The sequence below is a fragment of the Pseudorca crassidens genome, chromosome 8 (assembly GCF_039906515.1).
Source record: "Pseudorca crassidens isolate mPseCra1 chromosome 8, mPseCra1.hap1, whole genome shotgun sequence".
Lineage (NCBI taxonomy): Eukaryota > Metazoa > Chordata > Mammalia > Artiodactyla > Delphinidae > Pseudorca > Pseudorca crassidens.
Window position 1 is genome coordinate 72,771,251 of NC_090303.1, and position 15,650 is coordinate 72,786,900.

General features: G+C 39.0%; 1 protein-coding gene across 3 annotated transcripts in view; it reads left to right on the forward strand.

The window, feature by feature from the left end:
• Positions 1 to 15,650, forward strand: part of MDFIC (MyoD family inhibitor domain containing) — a 100,333-nt gene that overhangs the window by 22,172 nt on the left and 62,511 nt on the right. For all 3 annotated transcript variants that reach the window (XM_067746791.1, XM_067746789.1, XM_067746790.1), the window contains exon 3: positions 593 to 715. In XM_067746791.1, the coding sequence (XP_067602892.1) occupies positions 593 to 715 (123 nt within the window). The remainder of the gene's footprint in view (positions 1 to 592; positions 716 to 15,650) is intronic.

Consider the following 15,650-nt stretch of genomic DNA (forward strand, 5'->3'; position numbering starts at 1 on the left):
AAAGACCATCCAACATGCACCATTTTCTATAGCACCTTTCTTGAGCTCTCAATACTGATGAGTTTCTTTTTCTTCCTTTGAACCTTTTTTTTAGTGCTCTAGACCTCTTATAATGTTAATTGTACCTTATGTTACAGCCTGCTTTTTGCCTGAGTTATGTTCCTAATAAGACATTACTTTTCCTTACTTCTTGGCTTCCCCCTTGAGAACCCATAAACCCACATATAAATCTCTCATCTTTTTTGATGCTTTCCCTGCCACCCCTTCCCTCTGCATGTATGGACTCACTTCCATCCTTGATGTAACCGTACCACATTTTTCTATTATGGCAGGTCATGTGCTGTTTCAACGACTTCTTTACAACAATCTTAACGTAATTTTTACAGTAAAATCTTCACTGCTAGTCATATAGTAGGTGCTCAATAAAGCTCTGCTATTGAGTCAATAACATATGCAACAGTTACTAGAGATACTGCTCCCATTTCTTTAAATTATGGCAGATTTAGAAGCATTTTTAAAAAATCTATAAAATGAAAAAATAGAGAAAAATATGTAACATTTAATGATAATTTATATATTTTTTTTTATTTAGAAAAATGTGATAAAGAAAATACTGAGAGAGATATAACTCAAGCCACTGATAGCTGCTTCACACATGGAGAGATGCAAGACCAGTCCATTTGGGGAAATTGTTCGGATGACAAACTCATCAGAAGTAAGTATTTTTGGAGAAAACTGGAGTGCTTTGGGGACTTGACTATGATAATATGCTCTCAGTTAATCGTCTGATATAATTCTGCTAGAAATCTGTAAATCACCAGAGTTCATCTGAAAGTGTTTTTCATGAGTCTTTTAAAATGCAGCGCTAAAAGTAGGGTATAAATAATACTATCTGTCAGCTTTCATCCCATCTTTAAAAAGGAAGAATTGACCTATACATTCTGGACTCCATCCTCAGAGAGACTTAAACAAAACTTGATACCTTCTTGAGCAGTGACTAAGTAGAAGTCAGACAGTTCGAGGTATAAACAGACTGTGAAACTAAAAAGATAAAGACGGAGGTAAAGGACGACGAGTAGTGCTTTGGTAATGCCGTGCGGTCCTTGTTCTTCTGGCCAAATGATTCCAACCTGTTTTTTACAGTTAACACTTTTATCACTACTTGGCTTCTTTTTATTCTCTTTCTCTTCTTAAAATTGCTCTGTAGAATATATAAGAAGCTTTGGTTTAGTTTTGTTTTACTCTGGGAATACACTGAAATGTCAGTATCTTTTGAGTGCTATTCAGAATGCCTGTCAATGTCAGGTTTTACTTGTTCTGGTCGCTAAATTCCCCCAGGTGGATTCAAGATGAATTTGCCATATAATGAACAATTTTCTGTAGTGAATGTGTAAGTAGAAAGAACACTACTATGCCACACCTGGAAGGGCATAGGAGTACTACATCTTTTGAAATTCTCATTCATGGTAACAGAATTATCGTGTCACTTCTCAGTTTTCCAGAGTAGACAGAGGAGAAGTTTTATTCTGGGAATCAAGCGTTGTTTTACTTTATTTTTTTAAATTTAATTCTTCACTTCAGACAACTTCATAATACAGACCCTTTTTCGTGTTACATATTACATTTACTTTGAATCTTGGAATATTGCCTTTCCTCTCTAGAATGCCCAGTATCTGTCCTTAACTGAAACCAAACAGAAAAAAAGCAGATAGAAGGAAAAAGCCAACTTTGTAGAAAACAAAAAATAACAATAGAAACAGTACTGAAGGAGACTTCAAGTTTTCAAACAAAAGTTCTAAAAGTGAGTGTGTTTTAGTTTAATTTTAGAACCATTTTGTTTTTTTACACCTTTCTATTTGGGAAGGGAATAGAAAGGAAATGAAACTCAGAAATTTGTGAGGAGCGAGATTTATATAGCTTTCTCCAAAGAATCAAATAAACATTATTTCAAGTAAACATTTATCGCTGAAACATATATTGGTTGTCTTCTATCTAAATATTGACTCTACTGTTGTGAAACTTAAGGTTTTGTGAGATACTGGCATATTTTATCTATGATTTTCCAAACAACCAGAGAGTTAGAGCGAGAAGGGGTCTTACAGACAATTTTAACTTCACCTTTTGGGAGACAAAATTGTTTGCTCATTTTTCTTTCCCACAGTCACAGAATTTTAAGTGTGTGTGTTTCATTTAATTGATTTATTTCCCTAATCTCCCTTCCCAGGGCCCACACTAGGAAAACGTGAGTAAGAACTCTTAGGACAAAACCCAAAACATAAGTACTGTTGTTTAAGGATGTGGCAAGTCATATTAACATGTTAAAATTTTTTTTGTGCTATTTGATGAAGCTCATTTTAGTTGCAGAATTCATACCGTTAAAGGGAATGGATTTAAAATGAACTCCTCTCTCTATTGTCTATACTGGTTACATGGACAATGATAAAAAGAAAATATTGTAAACTGCATGAAATTCTTTATTGAGATGACGATGCAGCCTGTATCACGGGGCAGTGGAGTATTTGGGAACAACTGTCTAGTTGCCTACTAGAAGGAATGCACTGAAGGAATGCAGAGAGAGAGCTTTATGGCCCCCTCTGAGAGGGCTGCTGGGAAAACTGACAGATGAATGGATATTGAAAGATAATGGCCAAAGACAGTATTGTTCTCTGGCCCAAAACATGTTGCCAAGAATTTCCAGATATTTGTGGGTGACTTTGGACTGTGAATTCTGATGACAGAGTTCAAAAACTACATTTTTGTTATTTTCCTGGTCATACTTTTCTAGACAAAGGCTACTCTGTTGGGTCTACAGAAAAGTTTGATATCTCGATTCGCTGGGATGGAGCATTTTATGTCATCTTTAAAACCGATTTAAGTCTGGATAGCATTTGCAAGTTTGATAATCTAATAGCTTCTGCTGTTCCAACTCCCAGATACTGAACTCTACAAACCTAGCCTGACTTTCCATCTTTGGCTTTCCCCGTTGAGTCGCTGGCCATCTCTGTGTCATTTAACATCTGTCTCTCTTAACCCTGCAGTTAGGGAGATGCTTCAGCATCTAGCCCATTTTGGGGGCCCAGTGAGTCTTTTGTAATAACAATAGGCCCTGGAAAGAAGGCGGTGGCTCAGAGCTGCATGGGGGAGGAGGGGAACATCTGTGGTGAGTCAGGACTGGGCTGGCTCCTGTGCCAGAGTCCTGTGTGGCTCCCTGAGCACCGTGGAAGAGGCGGACAGCTTGCTCTCATGGAATTGATTTTAGTTTCCCACTGTAGTGCGAGGTTGGCTGGATGGAGGCATCATCAGAAAAATGAGGCCGGCTAGGGTGTGGGAACATTTTCAAATGTGCAACCCACTCTTTTTCCAAGCTTCCATGGGACAGTTCAGCTGCATAAGCAAGAAGTGAAGGGGAGTGACTGTTTAATGAGACTTTTTTCTTATCTATTCTTGAGAGTGGTGAGTGAGGGCTGGCCGCTAATGTCTCTGTTGTCCCAGATGCCTGCTGCCTTCTTTGTTAGATGTTTAAGGCATAATTTATAGGGGACTGTTAGCTGTCAGTGTGATGAGGCTGTTTTTACTTTTCTGAGAATAACCGGGCTCTGGAAAGTCAAGGGAGTGGCTGCTTTGGAAATTGTATTCTAATTAAAGGGTGTATTCTCAGACCTCATAAACGAGATCCAAGCTGAGAATAATTTCCAAATTATTCTGTGAACTTTAACCCTGACCTCAGTGGACCACCCACTTGTGGCTCAAAGTTGGTGCAGGCTCTACACAGGCCTTCCAGCTTCGTGTGCCTTCTCTGGTCCTTCTAGAAAACATCACAGGTGGCAGACCTGAGGTATTATGCTCTCAGGGCCTAGATTTCAAATTGGTTGCCCTTGAGTTGCTGACTTATTAGAATCCTTTCTGGAAGTTATAAATAAAGGAGAAGAAATCCATATGGAATCGAACATTTCAAATAAATAGGCCATACACAATCTGGTCAGGGAATGTGCACTGTGCTTCTCTTTCTTAGGAAATTTAAATGAAAAAGATGATTCCAACCACTTAAATTTGTTTTTAAAAAAATCTAAATCAAATCAGTAAAGAATTAAAAACATAAGGAGGTTTTGTGAGGAAATTTTATAATTGGAAAGGGTTTTTTTTTACTGTATAAATTTTTATCCTTTATACAGTTTAAAAGTCATTCGTATTTGGAGAAAATATTTTGGTGTATAATTTAATTTCTGGAATGGGGCTTACATTTTAGAATTTGTAAGGGTATCTTTCTATGGTTAAGACTGGCTTTTCCCCTCAGATTAGCATATATGGGACAGTATAGAATTTGGAGCTATGCCTTGCTTTACTAATCATTAGTCCTCTGACTTAGTGGAATAAATGTTGCAGTGAAGTGACTTCCTCAATTAATATTAATTTTTCTATTTAACCCATAATGTGCATAAACTGATAACAGGCAATAGGCAACATTTCATGTTTTAATTAGGCTAGAAAAGGAACAGAAGTAACATTTCATCTCAGTCTTTGGGGGGATTTCTAAGGTAGGAAGGAGTGTGTCTGTGTGTGTGTGTGTGTGTGTGTGTGTGTGTTACTGTGCTCATACTCATAGGCATGAGTAAATTTTCCTTTAATTTAGGTCAAATTCTACTATTCTAATTATTTCCTATGGAGAGAGAGCTTACATTTTTCTTTGTTCTTCTTTCTAAAATGCCTCAGGTCTCTCTCAGTTTTTTCTAGGTCTTTCTGAAAATTCTTACTACTTAACTTTATCCTTGGACATTGTTTTTTACATAAACGCCTCCTAATTCTAAATGTCATTACTTCACCCTAGAAATTTTCCTTAGCTTCTCTTCTGAAATAAATTTCCCATTAAATGAAACTATTTTGTTCAGCCAGTTCTCTCCTTTGTGATTTTGTAGAATTCCCATGATCTGAAGCAAAGTTAGAATGCTCTACTTAAATGGTAATCCCCATTCTATTTAACCCATTTATTCATTTTGAAGAGGTTTTAGCTCTCATAATAGTAAGCACTTAATTGGTAGTAGAACGCAAGCCCTTGTTCTCTAATTCACACTCACCTCTTCTTGATGGAGCTGGTGCCTCATGCTTTTTCACTCATGCTTCTACTTGAAACCCTCTTGGCGTCCTCTGAGTTTCCTCTCAACAGGCTCTGTTGTTAGGAGCTCTATCATTTCTTTTACTCGCCTTTGCCAACTTATTGCTGATCACCCCTCAATGAATACCATTTCATCACATTAGGGAATGCTTCCTCTATCTAAAATACTGAAAGAGAGGCAGAGACTACTCAGGTGCACTATTTACATACTTAGAGCATTTCTCACTTTGACTATAGGGAGAGAACACTGAGAGGTCAGGATTTAAATGTTTTCAGCGGCTCTCATGTTTTAATGCTCATCTCAGTAAGTATTATTTGGTTTTCTTTAGAATTCACTTTATATAAAAGAGGCCATAAACAAGCACCCCACCCCCCCTCCCCCCAGGTAAGTACCACCCAGTAGGACTGGGAGATGTGGCTTTCCTGCTGTGTTTCTTAGGTAATCTGGTAGTCTTTCCCTGATATCAGTACTTCATGCTCATTCATTTGGGAGTAAGTCATGGTGACGTCTATCTTGCTTAGTGTCTAGTCCTCTATTTGTCTCTCAGAAAAATTCTCTTTTTTAATATGCTGACCAAGTGGTGATGTAGCTACAGTTCGGGTGCTTTACTTGTTGCTGTAGACAGGAATGAACCATCAATCAATGCAAAACCCAACTCATGGTTTGATTTTAGGGTTGGGTGGAAAATCAGTAGCCATTTCTGATGGTCACCCATATTTAACACATTGGTCGATGATAGCCATTAGGCTGTGTTCTAGAATGGAGCTCAAGTTCCCTGACACACTTTTTCCTCGTGGTGCGTGCGTTACCCCCTGCTCATCTGGGTTCTGCCCAAAAAGCTGGGGAGAACAATTGTCCATGTTTTGTTTTCAGCATCTTAGATTCAGGGACCTGGAGACCAATGAAAGCTGACTGCCAGGGTTCAGACCTTGGATGCATTATTAGTACTGGTGTTGAGCAAGTTCCCTAAACTCTATGAGATCAAATTGCTCATTTTTAGAATGGAGGTACTAATTCTGTATACCTCATTGTGTTATTTTAAAGGTCATACAGGAAAACGCACTGTATGCCTAATTAGCACAGAGCTAAGTGGGTAAACACTCAAGTGAATTTACCATTTTTTATTATGATTATTCTTGGGCCCAAGTATCAGTTATAAGGCTTTTTTTTTTTTTTCTCTCTCTCTCTGTGGTTCCAATGGGTTATACGCCCAGACATCCTGGGTACATCCTGGGTATATTTCAGGTCTTTCTGAGACCATTGATATTTACGTCCATAACAGTAGCCAGCATAGTGGCTGCTACGTGGTTTATGATTAATAAATGCTTGATTACTTAAGTGTATTGAATTAATGAGAGGAGGGCAGAGATTCCTGGTTCCTTCATGTCAGGTTCCATATGGAACTTCCAAGTTCCATAGATACTCTAATGATGTGAAGCTATCAAGTCCTAAGTTTGACTGCTGTTCACTGATAAGGCTCTTCTGAAGTGTTTTCAGTGAACTGTGGCAGTGCTCTGGATAACGTTTACTGTCTGCCGAGGTGGGTAGGGATGACGCTTTATGTAGGGCCTTTTGTGGTCTCCTATTCCTTATTTTTCTTGCCTACCAACAAGAAAAACTTTTGAGACTACTTCAGTTCCCTTCCTTCCTTCTTTATCCTTCCTTCCCCTGCTTCTCCCTACCTCCCCACTCTCCTCCCTTCTCTCCCTCCTTTCTTCTTATATCTTTCGCTGCCTTTCTAAGTTAGTTTTTATGTTTTGTATTCTATAAAATACAATATTTTTATTATTGTTCTTATTATTCCTATTAATATTATCATTTAGTCTATTACTTTACCTTTCATCTTTATCAAATACCATGACTCATTCAATTTCCAATCTATATCCTACTACACTTTCGTTAAAGATTTTCAGATATTCCTAAAATCTTTTGCTCTTTACTGGGGGAGATGAGATGGTATTGAAGTACAAGTGGTGGATGAGGGCTCAGTGAGGGAGCCAGATTTATTCCTTTCCCATTTGGGAGTTCTTTGAGCCTCAGGGAGGAGCTGAGGCCTGGGAACTAGCTTAGAGACCACCCTGAAAATGCTAACCACTGAAGAAATAAATAACCTTTAATGATCAAGACCATAAATACTGCGGTCTAGATAATTTTAGTTCTCAAACCTCAAACTTCCTGGATCAAACTTCCTGGATCTGAACACTGTGAATTTACTCATAGATTATTATTTGTAGAACATGTTACTATAATGAACTTTCAGGATTAGGAATCAAAATATAACTTTGAAAACTGAATAAAAAATCAGTTACATTACGATGGAGTGCTAATAGTGTGCCGACACTGTGTTGTGTTGGATACAGTGATGAATAATACAGGTGCGGTCTCCACATTCAGAATTTACAGTCTGGTGGAAGAGACATACAGTTCATCTTGAAATGATAGTGTGTGTTTTGAATGCTGTGATGGGGAAGTGCAGGCAGCTGTGTGTTCACATTTCAGAAACACAAATACTCAGGTAGGGGAGAGTCCAAGAGGGCTTTCCAGAGGAAGTGGTGTCTGTTTTGACACCTGAAGGAGTTGGCCAACTCAAGCAGAGCAGGGGAGGGAGTGGAGCCAGAGTGTTCCAGGCCCAAAGAACAGTACACCCACAGGTCTAGAGGCAAGAGAGAACGTGGCCAGCTTGAGGAGAGCTGGAGAAGTTTTGTGTAAGCTGGGATGTAAGATGTGAGATGAGGGGTGGAAAGATGGAGGGAAAGAATCTGTTAATAAGCGTTGAGGGGAGATGGAAGGTATTGAAGGGAGAAGTGACTTCAATTTATATTTTAGTTTGGCTATATTTTAGGATGATTGCTTTTGCAATAGTTAGAAAATAAATAAGAATGGGAAGGACTGAAGGCATTAGGAGATCAACTGAGCCTGTTGTGTTAATCCAACTGAGAAAAGAAGGTGGCTTGGACTGGGGTAGTGGCAGGTGGGTTTGCAAGAAGTAGATGGATTCAGCTTTTTATAGGGTACAATCAATCAGTAAGACCTCTGGGGAAAGGGAATGTCAGGTGCTGGGAAGGAGGCCAAGGTTTTTAGTTTGGACAAATGATAGTTGTGATGAAAGGACAGTGGGGCGAAGGAGTTAAGGACATTGTCCAACTAGAGCTTGAAGTGATGGGCTGTGAATGGCAGATGGGTTGGGAAAGAAGTGAAGACAGGAAGGATCTTACAGATAAGAAAGAAAAACCAGTGATACTAATGAATCCCTAAAGATTTCTCTTTTTTTTTAAGAAACTAAACAAAAGAGGTATAGATGCAGTAGGTGAATGGGATAAGTGGAAAGAGAAGATGGATTATGAGAATGGGAAATAGGAATTTAAGACTTCTGAGGTGGAACAATCCCAGGTGAGGACGAGGACCGAAGTGTGGCCCTGAGGATGCGATGGAAATAGCTTTCCCTAAACCCAGAGTACTTGATTGGGAAGAGGTTTTGGAAGCTTCATAAAAATTGCCGTATTTGGGGGCTTCCCTGGTGGTGCAGTGGTTGAGAGTCCGCCTGCCGATGCAGGGGACACGGGTTCGTGCCCCGGTCCGGGAAGATCCCACATGCCGCGGAGCGGCTGGGCCCGTGAGCCATGGCCGCTGAGCCTCCGCGTCCGGAGCCTGTGCTCAGCAACGGGAGAGGCCGCAACAGTGAGAGGCCCGCGTACCGCAAAAAAACAAAAACAAAAACAAAAAATGGCCGTATTTGGCAGGTGGGGAAACAGAAATGCGGATGTTTCCTCCAAGCAACATGGCAAAGCTGGGGCTTCATCTACGTTTTTCTTGCATCTCAATCTCTTGAATTCCTCACCAAACCTTGGTGGCTAAGAAGAAGGCAGCCAGTTTCCATGGTTCTTGAGAACTTGTCTCTGGGTCTTTGCTGCTTTGTGCTAAGGTCAGTCACCTGCTGTAGATCAGAGAGATAGTAGTTTGATATCCTCTAAGCTGAGGACCCTGAAATGAGTAAAGAATAATACACATGATTTGAAGCTGCTGGTTTTCTTTACTGGAAGATTCTAAAGGATCTTCTCTAACTAGTCCAGTAGACATACAAAATTGGGACTTAAAAAACAGATTAATATCGATCAGTGTGTGCATATCAAAGTATATGTGTGTATTTATTTTTTTCTTAATGGAAGATATCTCCTCACAATAGTTAGCTCTAGGGAGTAATGTGAAATTGAGTGAGGACATACTGGTGAAGAAGACTTCCATTTAATATTCTGTATGCTATCTTCTGCATTGTATTTTTCCCCCATGAGGTGAATTGTTTTGTTGTATTAAAAGCAATAATATTTGAAAAAGAAAATTCTCCCATATAGTGAAAATTGATCAGGGTGAGGGCCTAGCTTCCCAAAGCTGCATTAGAGCCCAGTTACCTGTAGGAAATGCTCAGGTCACAGGTAAGCCAGGAGATTCCACTTCCTTCAGGTTCTGCAGAAGACAGGACCAGCTATATCATTTTGGAGGTGGAGAGCAGTGTAAGATGAGAATGCGGGGCCCCTTGTTGAAAACGTATGAATTTCACCGTGGCAACAGCAGAGCGTTAAACCAAGTTCACTGCTCCTTTTAAACTTGGGGCTCAAGTGGTCTTGCACGGGTCACATGCCTATGAAGCTGGGCCTGGCTGGAGCCTTGAGAGAGCAGGGATTTAGTTCTGGTAAGCAAAAAAGGTATACCTTGTACACATTTTATAATTTTTTTTTAGTATGTTCCTGAAATTCAAGAATGAAGGAGTTTTTCTGGGCTTGTCAAATCAGTTGCTATGCTGTTAGTCACAAGCATGAGTGACTTGTGACGTTAGCTACGTGAAACAGCTGCCAGGCGGCAAGCTCTCAAAGGGAGACAGTGGCTCCCAGCTCTTATCCAGCCACAGAAGGGGCGAGATCTGCTTCCAGCTTTACCTAGGCTCAGTACTGAGAGGGAGGGGCTGCATCGGATTGAGGCGCATTGGTGGAATTCCCTCTCCACTCCTTTCAGGAGTCCCATTGCCCTTCAGCTTAGCACAGCTGGGAGTCAATACTGTGACTTGTCCCGTGCTGCTTTCAAGGAGTCCTTCAGGACTTGGTGGTAAATCCGAGCTCCATCGTTCTCCACCGGAAGCTGGATTCTTCCCAAGTCCCTGGGTTCTGTAGCAAGAGACACAAAAGTCAGGGAAATCTCTTTTAAAACCCTCAGATGCTGGTTTAGAGGGTGAAATTGCATTAAGTGAACCAGAGAAGAGAGTGGGTGGAGAAATTTGTTCTGCTTTGGCATATTATATTTAATTAAATACATTTTCCATGGTTCTTGAGAACTTGGATTGGGAGATTTAAGATTCCCACAGTCTCGAATTGTCACAAATATTGATTCATGCTGGTGTGATCGTAATAAGACCGTACGTCTCATCTTTGGATGCTGCCCATACATTACTTGTCTTTATGAAAAAGATACTCACCTGTCTTCTATGTAGAGACCTGTCTTTGCTGGTTATCTTCTCCATATTCCTTCAACATTACCAAGGTGCTGTCCTAATCACAAAGGTGAGTGATAACGTAGGTTTCAGCGGTGACAACAACACGCCTAGTAAACAGTGTGATCGTGTGTAATTAACATTGTCTTACTAGTCCTCTGAGTTAGGCTTTTCTCATTGCACTTCTCCCATATCCAGTACACTTTTTAAAGTCTTACCAAATAGCTAAGAATATGAAAATTTACTACTGGGAATGTAAAATTAAACCCATATTCTTACATATTTAGGACTTCAATATTTTTCACTTTAGCCAATTTAAGAGGGTCGACTTTAGGTCTGGCTTTTTTTTGCAGGAAACAGAACAAAAGCCATTCGGTATTTTTTATTTAGATACGCATGACTTGCCTTTTAATTTTTTAAACAAAATATTCCTTTTTAATTAATTAAATTTCAAAGATTATACATATAATGTATATATAAATATACATATAAGTCTGTTTTTATAGAGGGTTGAATAATACTTTTGCCATGAAGTCCAAATCTGTTTGGACTAATTCAAGGCAGGGCGAACAATTAATTTCAGGCTACAAAATCTTCTCATCATTTCTACTTTAAATTTGATCCCAGTTGCCAATCTGGTACCTGGAAAGTTGATGTGAAGGGGTGTGGGTAGTACATTAATTTCCTGTTAACATTGCCAATGAAATGGCAGAACCATAGTCAGTCGTTGTGTGAACCGGTGTTGGGTGTAATATAGCTGTGACTCCTTATTCATGCCGTCAGCTCCACCTTCTAGCATAATCAATTTTATGCTTAACTAGTATCTTGTGTGTCCTCTAAGTCAAGGCTTCCCAGTGTTTGACTGACATAGAGCTTCTTTTAATTTCTTTGAAATCACATCAATTCTTGCCTCCTTTAACTCTAAAGAATTTATGTCTCTTTCACTTTAGCCACCTTACAAATATGGACACACCTTGGACCTTGCTATCAATGAGATCTGCTCTATTCTAAGATTTTGAAATCAGAAATTAACTTTCTCATATCTTCCTGCACTTTACCTTAATAATAATTATGCCTAATCTGCTAACTATGTTCTTTTCCCCCATAGTATCTCATCTCCTCCTTCACTTCACCTACCATTTTTTCATGGCCATCTGGGACCTGCAAATGATCCTTCATTATCCCCTAAATTTTACAACCTTATGCTGTATCTGCCAAGCTTACACTGAAACTAAGGTAGCCGACCATACCATCAGGCTTTTCACTTCACATCCCAAGGGCTGTGGATCATAGACCAAAAATGTTGTGTAGCAGACGGAGCAGCTCTGGTATAAATACGTGGTCTCTAATCTCAATTAAGGCATCTCTGCTAGTACTAGAGGTACAGTTTCTGGTTGATTTCCACTTGTGGTCCATTCTTGCCTTTTTATTTTATGACATTTTTTAATAGGGACTCAGATTATGTTCTAATTCCTTCATCACGGAGACATGTTATGTCCTATTTAAACACCACCTCCTGGTATTCAAAGCCTGTTCTGGTCTGTATAGCTGATACCTTATCCTTTCTTGATCTATGTTATGGAAGGGTTAAATACAACTAAAATAGGCTTCTTATAGGTCACTTTTCTCAGTCCAGTGGCCTCTTCTCAGTCCTCACTTTTTCTGTAAAATTTGATAGGACGTTTCCTTCTTGAAATTCTTTCTCCTCCTGCTACTCTTGCCCCTCTTTCTGCCTCTGTAGCTATAACTGGCTCCCTTTCAGTCCCTCGGATGCCCTGAGTCCCTTTCTGTCTCTGGGCTTTTGCATTCCAGATCTCACCCCAGGCTTAATTGTCGCTTCCAAAGGGAGGCTTTCCCAGACCTCTCAATCTAAAATGGGTTTCCCTATTTCTCATAGCACCTTTTCCTTCCTAGCCCTTGTCACAGTTTGTAATTGATTTTTGCTATTACATGTCTGATATCTGCTGGCTTTCCTTTGCAGTCCTAGCAATCAGCATTACTCTAGGACCACAAGAAACTTTCAGTAAACTATATTGGATGAATGACTGTGGGAATAAAATAAATTTTACTTTGTCCTCCACTACTTCCTTTCATGAACTTTTCCCTTAGTTAAAATATGTTCCTTGCTCTTCCCTCTACCTGTATTTTCCTTCTCCCAAGCTTCACTTGTGTTACCTGTCTTTCCACATCTCCAGCCAGACATCTGTGATTTCTCCCTCATTTGGACTTGCAGAGTATTTATCTTCATCTCTCCTAAAGGACTCATTAATTTCAAAGTTGTAGTGCACGTGTGGATGGCCCTCTTCCCTGTCACGAGCTGAAGGCTCCTTAAAGGCAGTATCGGCATCTCATTCAGTTTTGCATCCCTCACAGTGTCTAGCCCAGGGCCATGCGTGAGAGTTTGTTCCCAATACGTACATGTTAATTGTTGAATAAATGAAAATCAGTACCTTTTGACTGCACTTAGCTTCTCTGTAGGAGTCTGACGGCTTTGAATTGGTTAAGCTGTAGTAATTCGTCTTAAAATGTGGACTGACTTTCTTTGCTTCTCTTAAGGAGCTAATTTCCCGTCTACAGTTCATGCATATCAAAGAATGCTTTTTATTAGTTATATTAACAATGTTATTACTTAGAGCTTTTTATAGCTAATGAAATTTTTCATATTGATGATCTAACTTGGCCTACCAGCAACTTTATCAGGCAGGTGGGATAAATATTATTATCCATAGATGCGACTGAGCTCAGAAAAGTCAAGCAGTGTGCCTAGGGCTGCACAGCTAATATCCCGATTACCTAGCGGTGATTCTCACGTGGGGGGTGGAGCAGAGGAAAGGGTAAGGACTTTGTGCTGTTTGTGGTCCCCTAGAGAATGCATTAAAATCACAGGCGGAGATGACAGTTTTCCCAAATTATAAGCATATTCCAAGCTGAAAGTTCTAATCCATTTCCTAGTTGGGATTTATTGCCGTTCTACCACTATGAGTGATATGACTGCATCCTGCCTTTGTCTTAGGTCAGAAAAAAAGTCTAGGCAATCTTAATTATTAAAAGCTCCCCAGTTAGTTCTGAGGTACAGCTCAGACTTAGAACTCATAAAGTTTTTAATCAAATATGTTGCCCTACAACAAATAAGCTTGTATGATAAGCTGAAAACTAGTTTTTTATTTGAACATTTAAAGACTTTTTTTTTTTTTAAAGTGGTTCCTCAATAGCTGTGACCATAAGACCCAGAGGAACTGATGGATAGGGCTGCCTACTGGGGAGAGCCCAGGTGCTGGCTACCTGTCTTAGCCCTTTGGGGAAGTTGTTTTCTCAAGAGATGTTTACATTGTTCAGAATGTGCGTTTCTTTTAATTTTGCTATGTAGCACTTTAAGTTTTATTACACTGGTAAAGAACGATTATAATTTGTACCCCTAGCCTTGTTCAATGAAAAGACTTGAAAATCTAAAATTTGATGTGACTATAAGGAATTACGGTGTATCTTAGGATCTTGACATTTATGAAGTCAAAATCGAAGTTTGTTACGTAAGTCAAATGTTTCAAGTATGAAAACGCTTTTGCCTGTTCTTTTTCTGAAGAATTACAAATGCTTGCTTCTTTCATCTGCTTTAGACACTATGTTCCAAACCAGAGTAAGCTGTCTCTTTCAGTTAAAAATTTCTGGAATAAGCAGCCTTCCAAACACTGTATCTAAGTGTCTTATAGATATATTGGAAAGAATATCTCCCTAACTATTAAAGCTAGAGTTTGTTCTTAGAGTAAAGCAAAGTCTCTTATAATAGAGATACAGTTTACCTAAGCGTCATATTAATAAGTAAAAAAAAAAAAAAAAAAATCAGCTTTTTGAATAATATATGAATTCATATGGTATCAGTGGTATCTAGGCACTTGGGACAAAACATAATTAGTTTCAATTCCCTTTGAGAGGAAGATGTGGATGTTACAATAAATTGCTGATAAAGCATATACTTTGGAGAACAGTGCATTTCAAAACTTTGTGCAATATCAACTATTTCTTTCAGTGGTATGGAAGTATAGCCTAAGACTGAGAAGATTTATTAGGGGCGGTTTTAAACCATTCTTACTATGTAGAAGTTCATAGTTTGTTACTTAGAACTGGATACCGAAAAGAAGAATAATAGCAAAAATGTATAGGCCTGCTTGGAAAGCATTAATTCTATACAACTTCTGGCACCATTGTTTGTAGCCAATAAACCAAATACTAATCACTTGCTTGTATAAGAATAATCAGTATCACAATATGTAAATATTCAAAAGGGCTTGATTATATAGTTATTATGAGTTACTCCTTTACAAAACACTGAATAATGGACCTACTCCAGAAAAATCAGCACTTAACAGAGTAAGAAGACTTAGATTTGTGCAATAAGTATATTCTGAGGGAGGAAAGGAGGAATAGAGTTTGGAATAAATTGACTTTATTAAGTAAAAATGAAGAAACTACCTCTATGGAAGGAACTATTTTGCTACCAGGAATAAATATTCCAAACTTGCACAGTAGAAAATCTAATCATTCTAACCTTGAGGGACTTCTTTCAAAGGTTTCCGTTTTATCATGGAAATTAATCAGGCTATGATATATATATATAGTATGTGTAGTATAAGACCCTATGCAAGCAATTTTCCATCGACTCTTAATTTTTTGAGACATAAACAAAAGACTATACCGTCTCATTTTTTGCACAACTCTGTGAAATTTGCACTCTGGGAAATTAGCACAGGTTATCATCCTTATTTGAAACATGTTGAAGAGTCTTCCTGAGAAATGGAGCCCATTACTTAGCCAAGGATTCATCGCTCGCTCCTCATTGCCTTTTTCAGGTTTGCTTAGTTTGATAAACACTGGATTCATGATCAGCTCCTCGTCTCCATTAAGCCTACAGAAAATCAGGGGTTTGTTACAACACTCACTGGGAAGAACTCTTCCATTTGGCTTGTTTTTCTGATGACATCTACAGTGTTAAAGCAAAAATATTTAAACGAAACCGTTCACAGAGTGCATACTTAAATGTGTTAGAAGCACAAATGTGTGGGAGT